Source organism: Hoplias malabaricus, chromosome 13 (genome assembly GCF_029633855.1).
Source record: "Hoplias malabaricus isolate fHopMal1 chromosome 13, fHopMal1.hap1, whole genome shotgun sequence".
Taxonomy (NCBI): domain Eukaryota; kingdom Metazoa; phylum Chordata; class Actinopteri; order Characiformes; family Erythrinidae; genus Hoplias; species Hoplias malabaricus.
The window spans coordinates 27,741,954-27,761,812 of NC_089812.1; the positions used below are offsets into that span (position 1 = coordinate 27,741,954).

General features: G+C 37.3%; 1 protein-coding gene across 1 annotated transcript; it reads left to right on the forward strand.

Moving 5' to 3' along the window:
* Window positions 1–3,985: 3,985 nt before the first annotated feature.
* eftud2 (elongation factor Tu GTP binding domain containing 2) lies at window positions 3,986–19,457 on the forward strand. Its single transcript, XM_066641736.1, has 28 exons — window positions 3,986–4,114; window positions 5,343–5,491; window positions 5,711–5,876; window positions 6,299–6,377; window positions 6,475–6,550; window positions 6,802–6,867; window positions 6,988–7,023; window positions 8,118–8,208; window positions 8,993–9,075; window positions 9,680–9,846; window positions 10,250–10,374; window positions 10,491–10,554; window positions 10,645–10,735; window positions 11,128–11,263; window positions 11,732–11,859; window positions 12,150–12,343; window positions 12,603–12,714; window positions 12,826–12,966; window positions 13,063–13,164; window positions 13,282–13,364; window positions 13,562–13,648; window positions 14,502–14,628; window positions 15,776–15,863; window positions 16,244–16,362; window positions 16,768–16,862; window positions 17,165–17,318; window positions 18,058–18,165; window positions 18,828–19,457. The coding sequence occupies exons 2-28, from the start codon at window positions 5,390–5,392 to the stop codon at window positions 18,921–18,923; spliced, it is 2,916 nt and encodes a 971-aa protein (XP_066497833.1). The 5' UTR covers window positions 3,986–4,114; window positions 5,343–5,389; the 3' UTR covers window positions 18,924–19,457.
* The last annotated feature ends 402 nt before the right edge of the window (window positions 19,458–19,859 follow it).

Here is a 19,859-nt window from a genome sequence, read left to right on the forward strand (position 1 = left end):
GTTAGGCCTCATTAGAAAAGCAGTCCAGGAAGGTCACTTTAGTAACCCTGATTTCAGTATGAATGGGACTAGGTGGATAAGTGGATAACTGGATTTCCAGTGGATATTTGTGGAAGTTAATAAAAAAATTAACTTAAAAACTGAACATTATTAACTTTTTTATTATTACAGTTACAATATATTTGTACAATAGCATTATGCTTTGCTGACAGTTTAGTGTGTAGTTAACATTACATTCCTGTAAAATAATAACCCAGAATATGCCATCTCTAGACAAGTAAAATATGAAAAACTGTTGTTTTTATTAAAGTACTGACCATGGTCAGAAAAATCGTCTTGTTATATCCTGCACATACATTGCTGTTCACTAAAGGCACAGAGTGTAAATGTCTTAAAATCAGTGCAACAGTGGTCTTAAAATCCAGATGTGTAACATGAAGGTACATACATTCTCTTGTTGAGTTGAGTATCTGTATGTCTTTTCATAACAGAACTGTTTTAAATAGGAAACAAAATAAATATCAGGACATGAAATTCATTCATTCATTATCTGTAAGCGCTTATCCAGTTCAGGGTCGCAGTGGGTCCGGAGCCTACCTGGAATCATTGAGAGGAAGGTGGGAACACAACCTGAAGGGGGTGCCAGTCCTTCACAGGGCAACACACACACTCACACATTCACTGACACCTATGGGCACTTTTGAGTCGTCAATCCACCTACAAATGTGTGTTTTTTTTGGACCGTAGGAGGAAACCGGAGCACCCGGAGGAAACCCACACAGACACCGGGAGAACACACCAAACTCCTCACAGACAGTCACCCGGAGCGGGACTCGAACCCACAACCTCCAGGTCCCTGGAACTGTGTGGCTGCGACACCTACCTTGCCTCCACCACTGTGCCGCCCAGGACAGGAAATGTTTTATTAAATTATTTCTCTGATTACATATATGTTACAATTACATGCCGAAATTGAAGATAATAAGATTATTGAGAGTCCCACCACTGAGATTATAGGCCTTCACAAGCCTTGCTTTTTTATGGTTTTCTGTACTCTTTTGTTGTAAAACAATAAGGTACATATACAGGAACTCATAAACGTACAGTTTATACAGTATTTTAATTTATGCTGCCAAAAATTACTGAAAATTATACTTCATTATTACAATGTCAGATATATGGATTGTATGAACTGTGGAAAAAACACAGGAGTAACAGTGTACAGCAGTTAGCATGTGTATATTTCCTCTATCAGAAAATCATTAGTGATGTACAGTTGTAAGATTTATATTCCTATTCATATGGCAACATCTCAAGACCTCCTGCCTGCCTGGCATCTGTTTATCTGTCTGTCTTTCCCTGCTTGTCAGTCACTGTGTGTGTTTAGTTTGTTGATGTGTGAATATTTTCATTTCCTATCTCATAATTTTCCCTGCTTTGCTGCTATGTTAATTCAAATTAGTATTCTGTGTGCCCCAGACTATTAAATGCAGATATCCATTCAGTTCTTTATATGTCAAAGTGGTACTACTTTAAAAATATTTTTATCATTTTTTTTAGAAATGCATTTAATAAATGTTTTAAAAATCAGTTTAATCATTTTTAAACACAGAAACAGCAACAGTGACTTCTTTTTTGTGTAATATTGAATTTAGGTACACACCACATTGTCATCAGTGTCTAAAAACACCATCTGTCTGTGGTTAATTGGGTTCACTATTCGGCAAATATCAGGACCCTGTTACCCCTTCTATCTATGTGTTATAAATGATTCTTAATGACTTTTAATGTGTTTGCAATATAATTTATCCATTAAATAAACAGATTAATATACAATGTATAAATCCATATTACTGTAGTCATATTCTAAATTGGTACTGTTAACTGATATTAATCCTATAACCTTTCTTCGTCTCTCCGTATCTGTCTCTCTCAAACACACACATGCTCTTTAAAGATCAAATTCATTTTTTTCTCTCAGAAGGTGGATGACTTTAAAGTCTATCGATTCTGGGTCTTATAAAAAAAAATACTGGAACTGCTCTTCAAAGGGTTCTCCAGGACATCATTTTAAAACCACAGGATGTGTGAGGCAATATCTGTGGAGCTTGTATTTACACAGCTTATACTTTCTACTATCTTATAATATAAGCTCTAATACTGAAGCATATTACTGTTAGAGAATACTAAAATATTATACAGGAGGAGAAAATTCACTGCTTGAAAAATTATGTAATGGCTATGATGGCAGCTGTATAATGAAAAGACCTTCTCCTCAATAAACAGAGCCAATTTGCTTGTCTAAAAAAACCCTGGTTAATGCCCTGTTTTGTTGTAGAGCAGGGGAAGCAGCAATAGATGGTATGCGAGATGAACTTGAAATATTGACCTATTATCTCAGATATTCAGGTCATGATGTTCAGGTAGATCAGGTAATTAGACAATGTTTCAAAGTTTCAATGATTATGTTTTAATAAAATGTATTTGTTTAAAAAACATGATAAGAACTATTCATACATCATAGTTTCATCTGCAATTGTGAATAATCATGTTTCTGTGAAATGACCCATAAGAGGTAATTGGAGGACAATGGGTGATACATGGTCTAAAAGGTTTGAGAACCACTGTTCTAGAGATATCCACAAATAATAGTCAAGCATTCCACTTCAGCTTAAAAACAAAAATCAATTATATGGAGTTTATGGCATCACATCTTGAATTTAAAGAACTTGGTTTTGTTTTTGTTGTAACTTAATTAAATAAAATACTACCCCTCCGTGTTGCTTGTGACTGGTTAATTTATTTTAGGGGGGGGGGGGGGGCAGCCTGTGTACTTCTAAAGCAGAGAAATGGTCGAGTATTATGGTTGGGTTTTGGTATATAAAAACAGCACAAAAATTTGGAGGAAAAATAGAAGAAAATGTGAGTGGGGGGTTTTTTGGTGCTTTGGTTCTTTACATTTAAAAAAGCTTTAAAGAGTAAGGTGCAACTGTGTTCTCTTGTTCTCTGTACCGTGTTTCTTTTCGAAGTCAGCTCACTGATGTCACACATGCCTCAGGTGACTTAGTTAGAAGTTTAGTATCTATGTGGATCTCCTCAGGGTACTCAGATTTCCTCCCACAGTCCAAACTCACATAGATGGATTGGCTATGTAATAGCGGTTATAGGTGTGAGAGTGCAAGTAACTGGATGAGTGTGTGATGCCCTGTGATGTACTGGAGCCCTGTCTAGGGTGTATTACTGCCTTGTGCCCAGTGATTCCAAGTAGGGTCAGGACCCACTTCAACTCTAAACAGGATGAAGTAGTTACGGAAAATTATGGAATGAATGAATAAAACAGATTTCATTGTTCCCTTGTTGCTTATTCCAATATATATATATATATATATATATATATATATATATATATATATATATATATATTCATTTTTGTTCTCTTACAGTCTGCACTAAACTCCTTAAGATGTCAAAATATTACACCTGTCTTGCATACTTTCTTAAAGAACTTGCTGTTGCATTTATTCTTTTTGATTAGTCTTCTCTTTGAACAGCATATCAGTGTGTAATGGCGCCTCCTTCAGGCAGCGGGACTTGTTATCAATATAACAAATGTGGCCAATAAGAAAAGAGCAGAAGGACATTTCTCTTGGACGAACCTCAATTTTAGGGTTGAGTTACCCAGCAAACTCATAAATCCTGTGTAAGAGCCCCTAGGATATCTCCCTTAACCTGTGTTTATGGTCTGAATATGTAAGTTCCTTTCGCGTAGAGTTGCGCAGTGCATTATGGGAAATGTAGTATATTTTTACCGGTGTACCTACGGTAACTGTTTGCAAAAGATGGTCTCGCACATATAACTCGCTCGCTAACTGACCACTCTCTCTGTTCGTCTTGATCATTAAAATATAGAGATCTGGGATTCAGTAAAGAAAACACATTTTTGCTTCATTTTGAAACAGGCACATGTAAAGGTCATATCGGCCGTGACGTCGTGAACGTTCGCGGTACGTTTACTTCATGTGAGGACCCCGCGGTGTGCTGCCTGGAAACAAATAATTCAAGAGGGATTTTAGTGCTTTCACGAAATAACTCCGAGCTCTGAACTTTATCTCAGGTAAAAGCACGCTGTTCGCAGCAGAGAAACAGCGAAAGAAACACACGGAACTTCAGCTCTGCGCTGAGACCACAGCCGGTCCATTCATTCACTGAGAGCGCGCTTCAGCCCCGAGCGAGGAGCGCAGGGGACACCGTACACCATCATTACAATTAGTATAGAGTTCATTACTGATTATTATTATTATTATGCACTATTACTACTCTGTTGAGGTTCCACGTCGGGGGTTTTAGACGGGTTATCTTTTAGATGAGTCGTTTCTAAATGTATGAGTGAAATGTTAGCTTAGCCGGAATAGTTCAGTCTCTAATGTGTCCCCATTGACACCCTCGTGTTGTGCACTTTATTTCTTCTTTACGCGTGTATTTCTGCGCGTGAGTTAATATGACTGCACGAGCTGATAATATTAGAAATGATCGAGCTTAATGTATTACTGTGATCTCTTCCCGAGGTGCAGTATGTTTAAAGACCCTTCCTGTGAACATCCAGTTTTTATTCTAGTTAATATGTATATGTGAGGTTTTTAATTAATATGCTAGAAAATGTATGGTGTGAAATAAGCAGGCGACACCATTGCTAAGCATTTCTGCTTTGAAAGTGCTGTGCAAAAAAAAGTTTCTTACGTCATAAACCTAAGCAACCAATATTATTTGGGGGGGGGCACAATAGAGGCTGGTACTAATAGCATATTCAGTCATCTGTGCGTACTGAATGAAAGCGAATATGTCGTTATATTTACCACTTTTAAAGCTTTGGGTAGCTTTTTTGGTAAATTACTTTTATTTTTAGGTATAGCAATGTATTCAGAAGCACAACAATTATTACTACTACTACTACTACTACTACTAATAATAATAATAAAAAACAAGAATCATGTGTAATTTTACTACTCTGAGGTTTTGCTGATGGTCTTTTTTTTGTATTATTTTCCTTTGACATAGTCAGTATTTGCTCTCCAATTGTACACACTTGTAAACAGAGTGTTAAGGTAATCAGTTACTCAAAGATTAAATAACACGTAACAGATATGGATCAGTTTCAAGAGTCAACTTGTTTAAATAATATAGTTTTACTCTATTTATGGACAGAACTTATTATAATTATATTTATAATTAAACAAATAATTAAATATACTTTTATGATCATTGTAACTCTAGTAATTGGAATATTAAAGTATTTATTTCTATGAGGTGAGTTAATCAGTGTACAATCTGTCTTTCTTTGTCAGACTGTCTTAGGTGCTGTTGACACCACACCTTACAAGACCCTGACACCATGGAGGCGGATCTGTATGATGAGTTTGGTAACTACATCGGTCCAGAACTGGACTCTGATGAGGATGAAGATGTAGATGCAGAGGATCGAGATGCAGATGAAGTAAATAACCTTAAATAAAATTACTGTGCCTAACAATCTCTATGCAACATTACATTATGCCTCTAAACACAGCTTACTGTTATTTTGGTAAAAGCAAAGATGCTGGGAGGACCTATTTCTGTGTGCCTTTGAAATTTATGCGTACTTGCATATACTTGCTATTCCATATAACTCCTCTGACTGTTTAGTAATTCACAGTAATATGTGGGATTTCTACAGGCAGATGAGGATGAAGATGATGATGACCAGGCTGAGGGTGACGAAGATGGTGGTGGGATGGAAGTGGTCCTTCATGAGGACAAAAAATATTACCCTACTGCAGAGGAAGTCTATGGGCCAGAGGTGGAGACCATTGTACAAGAAGAGGACACCCAGCCCCTGACTGGTAAAGGCTCAAATTTTTATTGAAGTTAATAATTAGTTAATAATAATTATGACAAGTATGCTTTCTGTTAGTTTAAAAACATAATCACATTTTAGAATGATGGATCTGAAATTGCTGTGCTAATGGTATTTGTCACATCCACTTTAGATTTATTCCAAAACATTCCATTCCAAATTTCCTTCATAATGCAGTCATTGGCATGTAAATAAATTCATTCTGGGTGATTTCAGGTTCAGTGGTATAGAAACATTGCAGGGGTTTCTTTACAGTGGTGAAAATAGAAAACATGGGTTGCAATTTTTACTACACAAATATAGACAAATATTTATGAAGTTTTAAAGTTCTCCTTTAATATTTCAGACATTAGAACTGCTGTTACAACCCTGTCATTCTCTCTCTTCTTCTCACTCTCACGCTCTCAGAGCCTATTATAAAACCTGTCAAAACAAAGCAGTTCACTCTGATGGAGCAGGAGTTGCCGGCAACAGTTTATGAAATGGAGTAAGTCTGTTGATGTAATGATTCAAATATTTGGTGTGTTTGAAGGGAAATACGTGGATGATATATAGTTTTCAAACATTTCTGTCTGTCTCTGTAGGTTTCTTGCTGATTTGATGGACAGCTCTGAGCTGATTCGGAATGTCACACTTTGTGGGCATTTGCATCATGGCAAGGTTTGAAATACACGCACATCTACATAGTTTCATGTTGTGCATTTACATTGTGTACTTACGTTTTCCATTTAAAAATGGAGTCGGGCTTCATGTGTTACAAGAATTACAACTGTGTCAATACCTGGAAAATCAACGATTAATTATGTTTCCCAAATCATCCAGCTCTGTAAAATATGTATTAAATTTGTAAAATATGTATGTGTGTGTTGGTATTTAGGTAATTCTTATTATTGTTTGTTCTTGCTCTACAGACTTGCTTTGTTGATTGTTTGATTGAACAAACTCATCCAGAAATTCGCAAGAGAGATGACATGGATGTAAGTACAAAAGCATGTCATGTATTCAGAGTGTTTTTATTCTCTGTCTGATTAATATATTCCTTCTGCTTGTGGCACTTTAAATGTGACAGAATATCTGACTATATATATCTTTTTCAGCTGAGATATACAGATATACTTTTCACTGAACAAGAGGTAAGAAGCAAGATTGGTTTATTGCATTTTTGGACACTTATTGATCAGCCATAACATTAACACTATCTCCTTGTTTCTACACTCACTGTCCATTCTCCCAGCTCCAATGGCCATACAGGAGCACTTTGTAGTTCTGTTAGTATGTGTTATTCAGGTACACGTGTGTCAGACACTGAATACAGACCCTGCGTGTGTTTTTAAAACCCTCATTGTCATTGCTGGTGAATAGTCCACCAAACTAAAACATCAGACAGCAGTTTCCTCTGGGCAGGAAATTGACCACTTATGGAGGACTAGAGCAGGGGGGTCAATGGGCCACATTACATTCAGTCTGAGGTGGGCGGGACCACACAACAGCTTCATTTTAATAAATACGCTCTCAATGCACAAATTGAACATACAAATTTGATGATCCAATATACATGTTTAATATGAGTTTAAAATATACTTCTGGAATGTTTCTGCATCAAGGCAATAATTGATTGATTGATTGATAAACTGGAACCCATATCTTTCAGATGGGGAAAATGTGCAGCATCACTCTTTGACAGCTGGACACTCACAAATTCAGCTTTGCCTAAAAGGCACCATGTGTGTCAATATCATGTGACAAATGTGTTTTGGCCTTGCGTAAATGTGTTCTGAATATTCTCACAATCTGTAAAGACTACCGTGAATTCAAGGTTTTGTGTAAATATTGGGTCATGCAGTTCATCCACTGCATTTACCTTTTTGCTCCATGAGTTATTAGTTTTCTCTGCATTTTAAAGGAGCGTTTCAGCGCACTTAAAAACCCATAGAGCTGCCCATAGAGGAAAGCCTATAACTAGGAATTGTCAGAAGACCAGAATCTGCAGATCTGAGTTTATGCAGAGGGGTATAGGTGTGTAATAGTGAGGACAGATGGAAGGGAGCAAGGCCAGAACAGGGTGAGAGGTGCATACAAAATATGCAGAACAACAGGTGGACCACTTTATGTTCAGTGGCGCTGAGACAATGGACAGTGAGTGTATAAAAAAGTGGTAAAAATGTTATGCTTAATTTGTGTATCTTGTAAACTGTATTACTGCATGAATGCTTATCCTTTTCTGCAGAGAGGAGTTGGTATTAAAAGCACACCAGTAACAATGGTACTCCCAGACTCGAGAGGAAAATCATACCTGTTCAACATTATGGACACTCCAGGTAAAGGCCACTATTTGACTGTGGTAACTATTGTTCCTAAAAAAGAAAAGCAGATTATACCACTAAAAACCATAGACTAAATTTAAATGGACTTCTTATTTCCTATGAAAATGTATATGTTTCAAATTAAATAACTAATACACTCAAATTATACGACTAATAGAGGACATTTATATTCAGTTAAAGCTTCACTAGTTCAGGTGTATAAGCCATAGATTTATAGCTTTTGCAGTGTATTTTATACTGAATGCTGAGGTGTGGTTTAGCATACCACAGCAGATTTTTCAGTGAATTGAGGCTCAAAACTCCCATATTTAGAGGGCAAAGCCATATACCTGTGAGCACAAAGTCAAAGGATTTTCTGAGAATTTTGTCTGTTTACAGCTATCTTCTTCTCTCTTTTAACCCAAACTCAGCGCTAAACTTACAACAGCGGTGGGCTACTCTGTGCTTTTCTCCTCACTGTGGCTCTCTTAAAGCACATGAACACTTTAGCCGACTTTTAAAGACACAGAACAGAAATTTGACACACCACACACGTGATAAATGCCCCCTTATTTTGAGATATCATACACATGTTTCAAATACTGTGGTATACGGTATTATCATTATACAGCCAAACCCTAGTAGACAGTGCTGTGCCTCCCCTCACTCTCAGTTTTACCTGCCAGTCAAACAGGTGAACATCTGATCCCCAGCTGGCCTGTTTTTCTGAACGTTATGCCTGCCCCCAGCTGTTCTCGAACAATGTCTGAGTTTTCCTCATCTCAACTGCTCTCCACAGGTCATGTAAATTTTTCTGATGAGGTCACTGCAGGGATCCGAATCTCAGATGGAATAGTGCTGTTTATAGATGCTGCAGAGGGGGTAAGTGTTCTTGCTGGTACTGCTGTGTCTCAGAGAGCTCATTGTGTATTTTCTGCTTTGTTTCTTTTTGTTATTATCACATCTATTGCATAATCTGGCAAAGAAATTATTATGGTCCTTAGTCTAGTTTATTAGCGTTAGCTTGAGCGAAAATCTGACACCACCTGTATGTTACATAAGTAGAAATAATTTATATTGGTTAAAATATATAACAACAGAAGATCACAGGTTTGACTTTTTTCTCCCTTGTTAAAAGCAGTGTATTTTTGTGGACAATGCTAGCGTCATCAGTATGTATTTATATCTTTTTGGAATTTAATATACTCTCATCACTTGAATTCAGATATCACATAAATGTGAACATAGAGTCTTTATTTTACTACTCAATATAACGTGTATACATACAAAATGTATAATAATAAAACATATACTGGACTACATAATACAGATAATGGCAAAATATTTCTGTGGAATTTATTTAAAGTGGTAGTGCATTAACACACTGAATGAACATCTGCTGTTACTGTTGGCTGTTAGAACGTGGTGTATATAATTAAGGTATACAGTAGGTGTGTTAAACGATAGTATCTACACTTGTGTTTAGGTGATGCTGAACACAGAGCGTTTGATAAAGCATGCAGTTCAAGAGCGGTTAGCTATTACCATCTGCATCAACAAAGTGGATAGACTGATCTTAGAGCTCAAGCTGCCCCCTACTGATGCTTACTACAAACTACGTCACATAGTGGATGAAGTCAACGGAATGCTCAGGTAATTATATATTAGTCATTGAGATTCAGTTCGTTGAAGCATTTTAAAAGTGAAGTCATGTATATTTATATTTACTTTAAAGGTGTAATTGTTATTATTTATTACATTTCTATTTTAATTGAATCATTTCTTGTCTTGACAGATGTTATTAATTAGTTTGAATACAATGAAGCAATAATATAAAGGACAGAGTGCTATAACGTGAGATATTGGCATTGGTTTGCTGTGGTCGTAGGCACAAGGCCACAGTACCAAAAATCCACCAGTGCCTCATGTTGTGCAATGTTGACACTCTTGGAATGTCTCTCAGCCAATCACTTTGCGGGGTTGGAAATAACTTTGGTATAATAAACAATAGTAGCGGTCAAATCTTTAGAACTCTTTCTTTCATTCTCTCCCTCAGCACATACTCCACTGATGAGTCTCTGGTGGTGTCTCCTCTACTGGGCAACGTTTGTTTTGCTTCATCACAGTACAGCATCTGCTTTACGCTTGGATCCTTTGCCAAGATTTATGCTGACACCTATGGTAACACTTTAATTTCCTTACAAACACAAATTTTCTGAGCGATAATGGCTTCTCTTGTTATGATTCAAAGAGCCTTAAATTATACACATACAGCTAATCTTAATCTCATGTTTCAGGTGACATAAACTACAACGAGTTTGCAAAGAGGCTTTGGGGCGACATCTACTTCAACCCCAAAACGTGAGAGCACTTTTACTTTTCGTGAGCAGCATTTCCTTGCTTGAATTGGCCTTTTTGCTCTTATATGATTGGTTCTTATCTGTCATTCAGGAGGAAGTTCACCAAGAAAGCCCCCAACAGTAACTCACAACGCAGTTTTGTGGAATTTGTTTTGGAGCCACTCTACAAAATTCTTTCCCAGGTGAGTCCTACCTAAGTTCTTCTAGAAATGTCTGTCCACTCATTGGCAGTCTTAGCAAGACCCCTTGGTTGTAATTAAGGGTCATACAAGACCAGTCTATTTGAAAGATACAAATACAATTTGTCAAAATTCTTCTGCATATGCTTGTGTCTCTGAAAAGGGGCTGATCCTTTTTCGCTTATATTTTGTTTGTCAATTTTTATTGAAGGCCAGTACTTCTCTAAGTTTAGCTTTCCCATGTTTTTTTTTTTTTTTTTAACCAGTGACCTGTCTCATTCTTTATATCTCTGCTCCTACACACCTACACAAGAATGTTTCTTAAGTTCACCACAGTAATATAAATGTTTGCAATTAGTTTATTACACTTTTGAACAGTCACTTTCTTTTTGCAGGTGGTTGGGGATGTGGATACATCTTTGCCGCGTGTACTGGATGAGCTGGGAATTCATCTAACCAAAGAGGAGCTCAAACTAAACATTAGACCACTACTGCGCCTTGTTTGTAACCGTTTCTTTGGGGAGTTCACAGGTTTGTGTGGGTGTGAGAGAGAAAGAGAGAAGAGAACTTGATGTGTTTTTATTCAATGTGTATGTTTTAAGTCTGTCATAAAGTGGATGTTTTCATGTGCTTTTTTTAGTTACTTTTAAACAGCATTTTTAATTTGAATGACTAAAATATTTGTGTTTTAATGTGTGCATTTCTGTTTGCTAGTTTTTGTTTTGCATAAGATATAAGGATTATAAGTGGGTTACTTGCTTCTTGCCAAGATTTTTAAATATTTATTCCTTGTTTTATGCTTTTATCGTACATCAGCTTTTATATATATAATGACAAGTATAAATGAATAGCATGCAAATACCGTTTGGATTAAATTATGCCTAGATTTGTACATATAGTCTGACATTTGAAGAGGGTGTTTGTTATTGCATTTGGTATACCTCGCATGTGAAAATGGTTTTATGCATGTTTACAGTGCATGTCTGTGAATTTTCTCAGGTTTTGTCGACATGTGTGTGCAGCACATTCCCTCACCTCAAAGTGGCGCCAGAGCCAAGATTGAGCACAGCTACACAGGGGGACTGGACTCAGACCTGGGGGAGGCCATGGCTGAATGTGACCCTGATGTATGTTTTGACTGCATGTAATTACCCATGTTGTATATACTTTGAATGTTAATTTATTAATTTAACATTTTATATAAGCCACCGCTTTTGCACATGGTATCTTTAAAGTTTCTTATTATTAATATGTGAAATAGAGAAATTAAACAGAAACCTATCCAGAAGTCTACTTTTAATAGAGGATATGTTAAATTATTTTCATTTAGAAAATCAACGAAGGTTTTTTACTCATGAATAGTTATACTTAGATTAATGATGACTACACTAATGCAGTTTGACTTTCTGTGGGTTAGGGTCCTCTGATGTGTCACACAACTAAAATGTACAGCACAGACGATGGGGTTCAGTTCCATGCTTTTGGGCGAGTTCTGAGCGGGACTCTGCAGGCTGGTCAGCCAGTGAAAGTTTTAGGAGAGAACTACACTTTGGAGGACGAGGAGGACTCACAAGTGTGCACCATCGGACGCTTGTGGATTTCTGTAGCCAGGTACACACTTCTGTCGTCTAGGCAATGAGTTAATGTTTATTTCACAATGTAACTTTGAGAAGACAAAATAAAATATGGCCTGTGTTTCCCACTGTGTTAAACCTGGTGAATAAACAGACATTTTACACTACATTTTGTTGAAAAAATTGCATTTCCATGCAGGTGGGTTTAGCTAACATGAAAACATCTACAAAACATTTCACTTGACCAGAGATGTTAAACCTTTTGCATAGAACCTTATGTATGTATATGTGTGTAGGTATCAGATTGAAGTGAATCGTGTTCCTGCTGGTAACTGGGTGTTAATTGAAGGGTGTGACCAGCCCATTGTCAAAACAGCCACCATCACAGAGCCCCGGGGCACTGAAGAGGTGAGAACGAACATTTACACTTTGCATTATGTAACTTTGACAATGTGTCAAAATTGGAAATAAAAAGGTTATTAAAACATTTACATATAACACCTGTTTGTTTTTGCTTAGGCTCAGATTTTCAGGCCATTAAAATTTAACACTGCTTCAGTGATCAAGATTGCTGTGGAGCCTGTCAACCCTTCTGAACTGCCCAAGATGTTGGATGGGCTCAGGAAAGTCAACAAGAGCTACCCCTCCCTCACAACAAAGGTAAAACATGGACACCTTTATGAAATACGTTTTTGTGCAGCTGTAGTTATTTTCACTATGACAAACTGAACCACCAAAATCTGTGCTTGTGAACAGGTGGAGGAATCTGGTGAACATGTTATCCTGGGCACTGGTGAGCTGTACCTGGACTGTGTTATGCATGATCTGAGGAAGATGTACTCTGAGATCGATATCAAGGTGCTGTTTCTTTCTTTCTTATATTTTCTCTCCTATTTCAGTTTTTCACTAATCTTCCTTCAGTTTTCTCATTGTTGTTCTGTCCCCATGATTTTGTACCTTGATGTTTCACCCCAGGTGGCTGACCCAGTAGTGACCTTTTGTGAGACAGTGGTGGAAACATCCTCCCTAAAGTGCTTTGCTGAAACACCCAATAAAAAGTAAGCAAGAAATTGCCTTATTGTGTAATATTGCCTTATTGCAAGAAACTGCAGCAGCCAGTCAGAATTGAGTTTTTTCTCTGGCCATTACATGTGATGATGATTTTTGTTGAAATACAAGTTTTGAGTTAATTTTGGCTTGTATTGTTGTTGTTTTTATGATCTGTATTTGCTAATGGCGCTCTGCTGACTGACAGGAATAAGATCACCATGATTGCTGAGCCTCTGGAGAAAGGGCTTGCTGAGGACATTGAGAACGAGGTGGTGCAGATTACATGGAACAGGTACAAAGTACTGGCATTGTCAGAATCACTTTTCATCTCATCGTTGATTCCGCAAATTTGTAATGCGATTTAAAGTCAAGGATTTACCACTAATGTTGAGTTTACACTGATTAGCTATAACATTATAGCTACATCTTTGTTGCTACACTTTATTGGCCATATTATTGAGAAGGCCGGTGCCGCATAACCAGAAATTTATAGGTAGGATGTGGATGTGATCCAGCTCCTCCATCATCATGTTTTCAATGGATTACAGTGAAACAGACTCCTCCTAGTGGGAGGTACAACCTTACTCAAACATAACCTCCTACTTGAACAGAGTAGGATGTGGGTGGAGCTGGATGTAGTCAGACTCGCCCCAGTGGATTTCAGGTTCTGCTATGATGAGCACTGAATATTATCAGGTACACTTACCATATGGTTCACTTTGTAGTTCCATAGTCTGTGGTCCTGTTCTGTGGTGGTCCTGTGGGACTTTCGACAATTTAAAGAAGAGACAGTCAGGGTGTTAACTAAGTATGCAAAGCAAAACGTAGACTACAGAAATACACGTATATGGCACGTGAATAAAATGGCCAGTGTAGAAACAATCAGGTGGCTTTATTGTTATGTCTGATTGGTGAATTTAAAAACAAATATCCTATCTCACTCATGCTGTTTGATTTGATAATTCTCCTGACCTTGACATTTAATGCATTAGAACCTGTATGTGTGTGTCTCAGCTGTGTGGCCATCTGGAGTTGAAAAGGCCAGCATCTGTAGCTGAGTTTAGCCAGCAACAGAGTTCACACACCATTTAACACAGATCTTTTAACATTCTGGATCTTTCAATGGTCTCTTTTTCTCTTTGTAGGAAAAAGTTGGGCGAGTTTTTTCAGACTAAATATGACTGGGATTTGCTCGCTGCCCGTTCAATCTGGGCTTTTGGACCTGACACTACTGGGCCCAACATCTTAGTAGATGATACACTGCCCTCAGAGGTACACATTGCCTATAGAATGTTTTTGCAGTAATTTACTACTTATTATAAAATGTCAGTTCTGATATACTGTGACACATATTAAATAAATACGTCAAGTAAAATTTCATAAACATTGGTCCATTAAGGTAAATAATAGCTTAGCTTGTCATGAGTAAAAAGCAGCTACAAACTGGACTAACTGGAGACAGCTTAGACAACAATTTCAGTCTTACTACTGAGGTAATCCAAAAAAAGCTATCTTTTATAAAAGAGAACTTTAAGCTTTGCTAGCTGTTTTAGGTACACTGGGATCTTAATACAAAATGGCTGCATAATCCATCTCTGTTCTGTGGATTTAAAACTTTCATTATTCCCCTTTTCATTTAAAATAGTTGAACAAAATGTTAATATAAAAACTCAGCAAGCTGTTTAGGGTTGCCAGGTTGCCCAACATTTCCAATTTAGCATTGTAATCCGTTTTTTTTCTGTGTGTGTTGGTATTTTAATGCTGGGTGGAATGCTAGGTATTTGGTTTAATAATTGAAAAAAAAAAGCCATAGGAATGAAACTTTTTTTTTTTTTTGCATTAAATTATCAAAATGAAACCTTTCTTGAGCTACTTATTCTCATAATCAGATATTTATCATTTCATATTAATATTCAATATGTTTCTAAAGGGAAATATTTAATAATAGCAGCATTACTTGATAGTCTGTAATGCTGGATGGAGGAGGTATAAAAAAGTTGTTGGGGTTTTTTTTTTGTGCATGCTAGATTTGGATGTTGATTCTGAGAGCAGATGTGCTGCAGTCCACTGACCTCTTTTAACTCACTATAAGGAAAAACTGGGAATTGCTGAAACAGTGCCACTGCGTCCCCAGAGTACGTCTCTGGATTTACAAACAGCAGTAACTAAAACACGTCAGTGTTAATACTCATTCGTTAGACTGTAGTGGCTACAAATTAAAAGCCTGCGCATGCACTGTCAACATATTTGTCTTGGGCAAAGGGAATGTGATTAGATAAACGCAGGTCTTTCACTGCTCTGAATGAATATTGTCCGAATAAACTGAAGCTGGAAGAGGTTACTGAGGACAGATAGACGGTTGAATTAATGATCTACAGTCTGTTTTTTTCAGTTAATGATAAGAATCCTGTGTGTGTAGGTGGATAAAGCTCTCCTTGGCTCAGTGAAGGACAGCATTGTACAGGGCTTCCAGTGGGGAACTAGAGAAGGACCCCTATGTGATGAACGTAAGGCACAGTAACTTGAGAACACAAACACAGAATGAGTTGTAATATGTAACAGTTTGCCACCAACAATATTATGTCACCTCCCCCTAAACTCAACACTTACCTGTTGTTAAACATAACACACATCAATGCCAAAGCTATCATTAAATATCAACATCATTCCCAGCACTAACTGTACAAAACAGCTTTTATTAAGAGTTGAGATGGAACCAAAACCAAAATTTAAACTCCATTACCATGCTGGCCTTGATGCTGTAATATACTGGAAAAATTAACTCTTTTTCTGACATTTCTTCAGTAATGAAATATTTGACATTTGTTGAAAATAATTCCTGTGACTTTTAATGGTAAACTCATGTATTTTTCTCTGTTCATTATAGCCATTCGTAATGTGAAGTTTAAGATTTTGGATGCAGTAATAGCTCAGGAGCCATTACACAGAGGAGGAGGGCAGGTTATTCCTACAGCCAGAAGAGTTGTCTATTCCGCCTTCCTCATGGTGCGTATTATGTTGGTAACACAGAAGGATAGTATTCATAAGGCTACATGACACCTACAAAAGTGTGCCAGTCAAATTGACATAAACCTATACATAGCTGTACAAAATCTGTAAATTAAAAATATTGATATTTTATACCATGATATAATGTCACTGATCCTAAAGTCACCAAAAAATGACAACAAATTTGGAGAAATGCAGCCTTTAGGACAAATGGCTGCTAGTGTAATAGAGGCTGATCAGTGTTTATGTATGTTTATGGTGATGTAGATATTTGTGTCTGTCTTGTCATGAAGGGCTTATGTGTCTTATAGCGTTAGGAACTAAAATGTTTTTCTCTCTGCATATTCATTACTTTTGAATGTCTTTTTGTGTAGTGACATTGATGCAATTTTCTGCTTGTAGGCCACACCCAGGCTGATGGAGCCTTATTACTTTGTGGAGGTCCAAGCTCCAGCTGACTGCGTATCTGCTGTCTACACTGTACTGGCTCGCAGAAGGTAATGCACACCACCACTTTCCTTACACACACACACACACACACACACACACACTCAGTGGAATTAGAATGCTGCTGACTCCGAATCTGCCATCACACACAAATAGTCACACTAACATCGGGAGGAATTAAGGTGCTGCTGACTCAGCCAGCTGTCACTCAAACTCCTGCAAATACACAATGTAGCTTATAGCACTAACCCTCAGCAGCACTTTCTTAATAAGCTCTTTTTTACAGTAATCACTCAATTAATTAAAGCTGTGCTTAATCACACTGATGGATGTAATGATTGTTTGTTTTCAGAGGTCATGTGACACAGGATGCACCAATTCCAGGCTCTCCACTATACACCATCAAGGCTTTTATCCCTGCAATTGATTCATTTGGGTTTGAAACAGATCTCCGCACACACACACAGGGGCAGGCTTTCTCCCTCAGTGTGTTCCACCACTGGCAGGTAAATACACGCTAACACACATTCACAAAAAAATGTAAATGTTGCACTCATTCAGTGACATTTTAAAGAATCATAAATTAATGCCAGAGATTAATCGATTTTAATTATTCTTTATATTAGTTAACAACATTATACCATTTTTTATAGTTTTATTTATATATATATATATATATGGCCTTCAGAGCACCTCCAGCTATATAAATAACAAAAACATGTATTCACAGTCAAAAGGTACTGTTCCTTGATCTATTTACTGATTTAAATACAATTTCTACGCACAAAAAGAAGGAATTCAATATATTGAAACGTGTGGTGACACGAATGGTAATTTTTTTTTAAATCGCAAGAATTTTCTCATATAAAGAGGCAAGACATAATCTGTCTTCCAGACGTAATCCCATTTACATGTGTCAGATTAAACCCAAGTCAGCATATTTTTCACTCACACAGACACACCCTGATGATGACAGGACTGGGGTGTTTGTCTGTGTTTGACAATGATTGTGTGTGTGTTGATGTATTTGGTGGTGAGTAGTAAAGCATTGAGTCAGCAGCTTATTTCATGTCCTATTAATACTCTCTCACATGGTCTCTGTGTGTGAGGGAGCATGCCATCTGGAATTAAAAGTTTGTTCTTTGCAAAGTTTGAGATTTTTTTTATTTTTATTTTTTTAAAGTGATAATTTTCCCCTTCTCTTTTGTGCTCTTGCTCCCTCTCTCTCTCTTTCACTTTCTCCAGATTGTTCCTGGTGATCCACTGGACAAGAGCATTGTGATTCGTCCACTAGAGCCACAGCCCGCCCCTCACCTGGCCAGAGAGTTCATGATTAAGACCCGCAGGCGCAAGGTCAGACAAATTTACAGAGCAAAACATGAACATAAATTGTGTTCCTGTAGTACAATATTGTTAAAAGTTTGGAACACACGTTATATAAACAAAGGTATGCTTTTAAAATAAGCATTTCTTTGGTCTCTATGTACTCACTAAGGTTACATGGTACACAAATGAACCAACTGTTATGTGACTGCATAGAGAATATTCAGTAAATATTGCTTAGGGACATCATGATTTAAAATGAAGTATGAAGCTGCTTAGGGAACCTTCCGGACCCTATAAAGGGTTTTTGACACATAACCCATAAGAGCCCATGGTTTATTAATGTGGTTTTCCAGCTGACCACCACATTCCCTTCCAAGTGAACACAGAACATGAAAAAAACTAATCAATAACATTGTTAACTGAATGTCAGCCAATTTATTTTGACCTGGACCTCCACATTGCAAACGTTCCACTTCATTGGAGCATTGTTTTCTGTCAGCTTTGACCTGCTGTCTAGTAGATGTACTGCAGAGTTAGGTTTGGACTGAAAGCAAGGTTTAATAAGATCTCCAGTTCTGATGTGGAGTGTTTTGGCGTCTTTCTTTTGGGATAAACTAATTGTCAGAAACAAATCTTTCTAGCATTTTCTTTCATTTCACTATTTACATATGTCTGTACCTTCTCCACAGGGTCTAAGTGAAGACGTCAGTATCAGCAAGTTCTTCGACGATCCTATGTTGTTGGAGCTGGCCAAACAGGATGTGATGCTGAACTATCCAATGTGATGAAAACAGGACAGTCCAAATTCCGAGCCTCACTCATTCCCCTTAACCACATCATGCCAGTGTCAGCTGAATCCCATCTAGTGATAGGATTTGCCCCAGCTGATGTTTGATTATGTTCTTCCCCAATGTCAGCATTTCAGGGGTTTCCAGAGAAGTTTGGAGCTCTTTGGCGTTCATGTTTTGAACTCCTCTTCAGTTCTTATAGCACTCACTTTCAAAACAAATGCGTGGAGTGTGAGGTGTCATTTTGTCTAATTATTATTGCAACTTTCCTAACAACTTTCCCCTCACCTGTCTCACTGACCTTTGGAGTGAAACAAAAAATCCCAATCTTTACATGATTTTCACGTGTCACATCCTTTCCACTGACAAGTGTTTGTTTATTTTTATATATGAGAACAAAAAGTTTTTGTACAGTAAAATGATGTGAAAAAACAGGCAGAGGTCTTTTTTGTAGGATCAATGTGATCTTTGTAAGCATTGAATTAAAACTGTCTTGCTTCTTGCTAAGAAAGCTGTGTTTTAATTGATGACATTTGGTGTTTATGATCATCTTGATCAAAAGAATACAAATAGGGTCCTGTGTAAAGTTGAAGTGACTTCAGTATAAATAATTTATGTAATGATGCTGTTGTATTAACTGTAAAGGTTTAACTGTAACTGAATGCACAGGATCTTATTGGGAGGAGTTTCATTAGGAGTTTGGACATTGTATATTAAACTAAGCTGATGGTCAGTGTCCAGGGTGTGTTCCCTCCTTGCACTTAGTGATTCTTGGGAGGCAGGCAATTACCCTGAACTGGATAAACGGTTACAGGCGAATGAATAAATGATCATTTGATCATAAGATTCATCCTCTAAACACAATTCAGAATTGTCTGCAAGCTATAAATACCCAGCTACCCAGTGGTCCTGTGGTCAGAAACTGTCCACTAA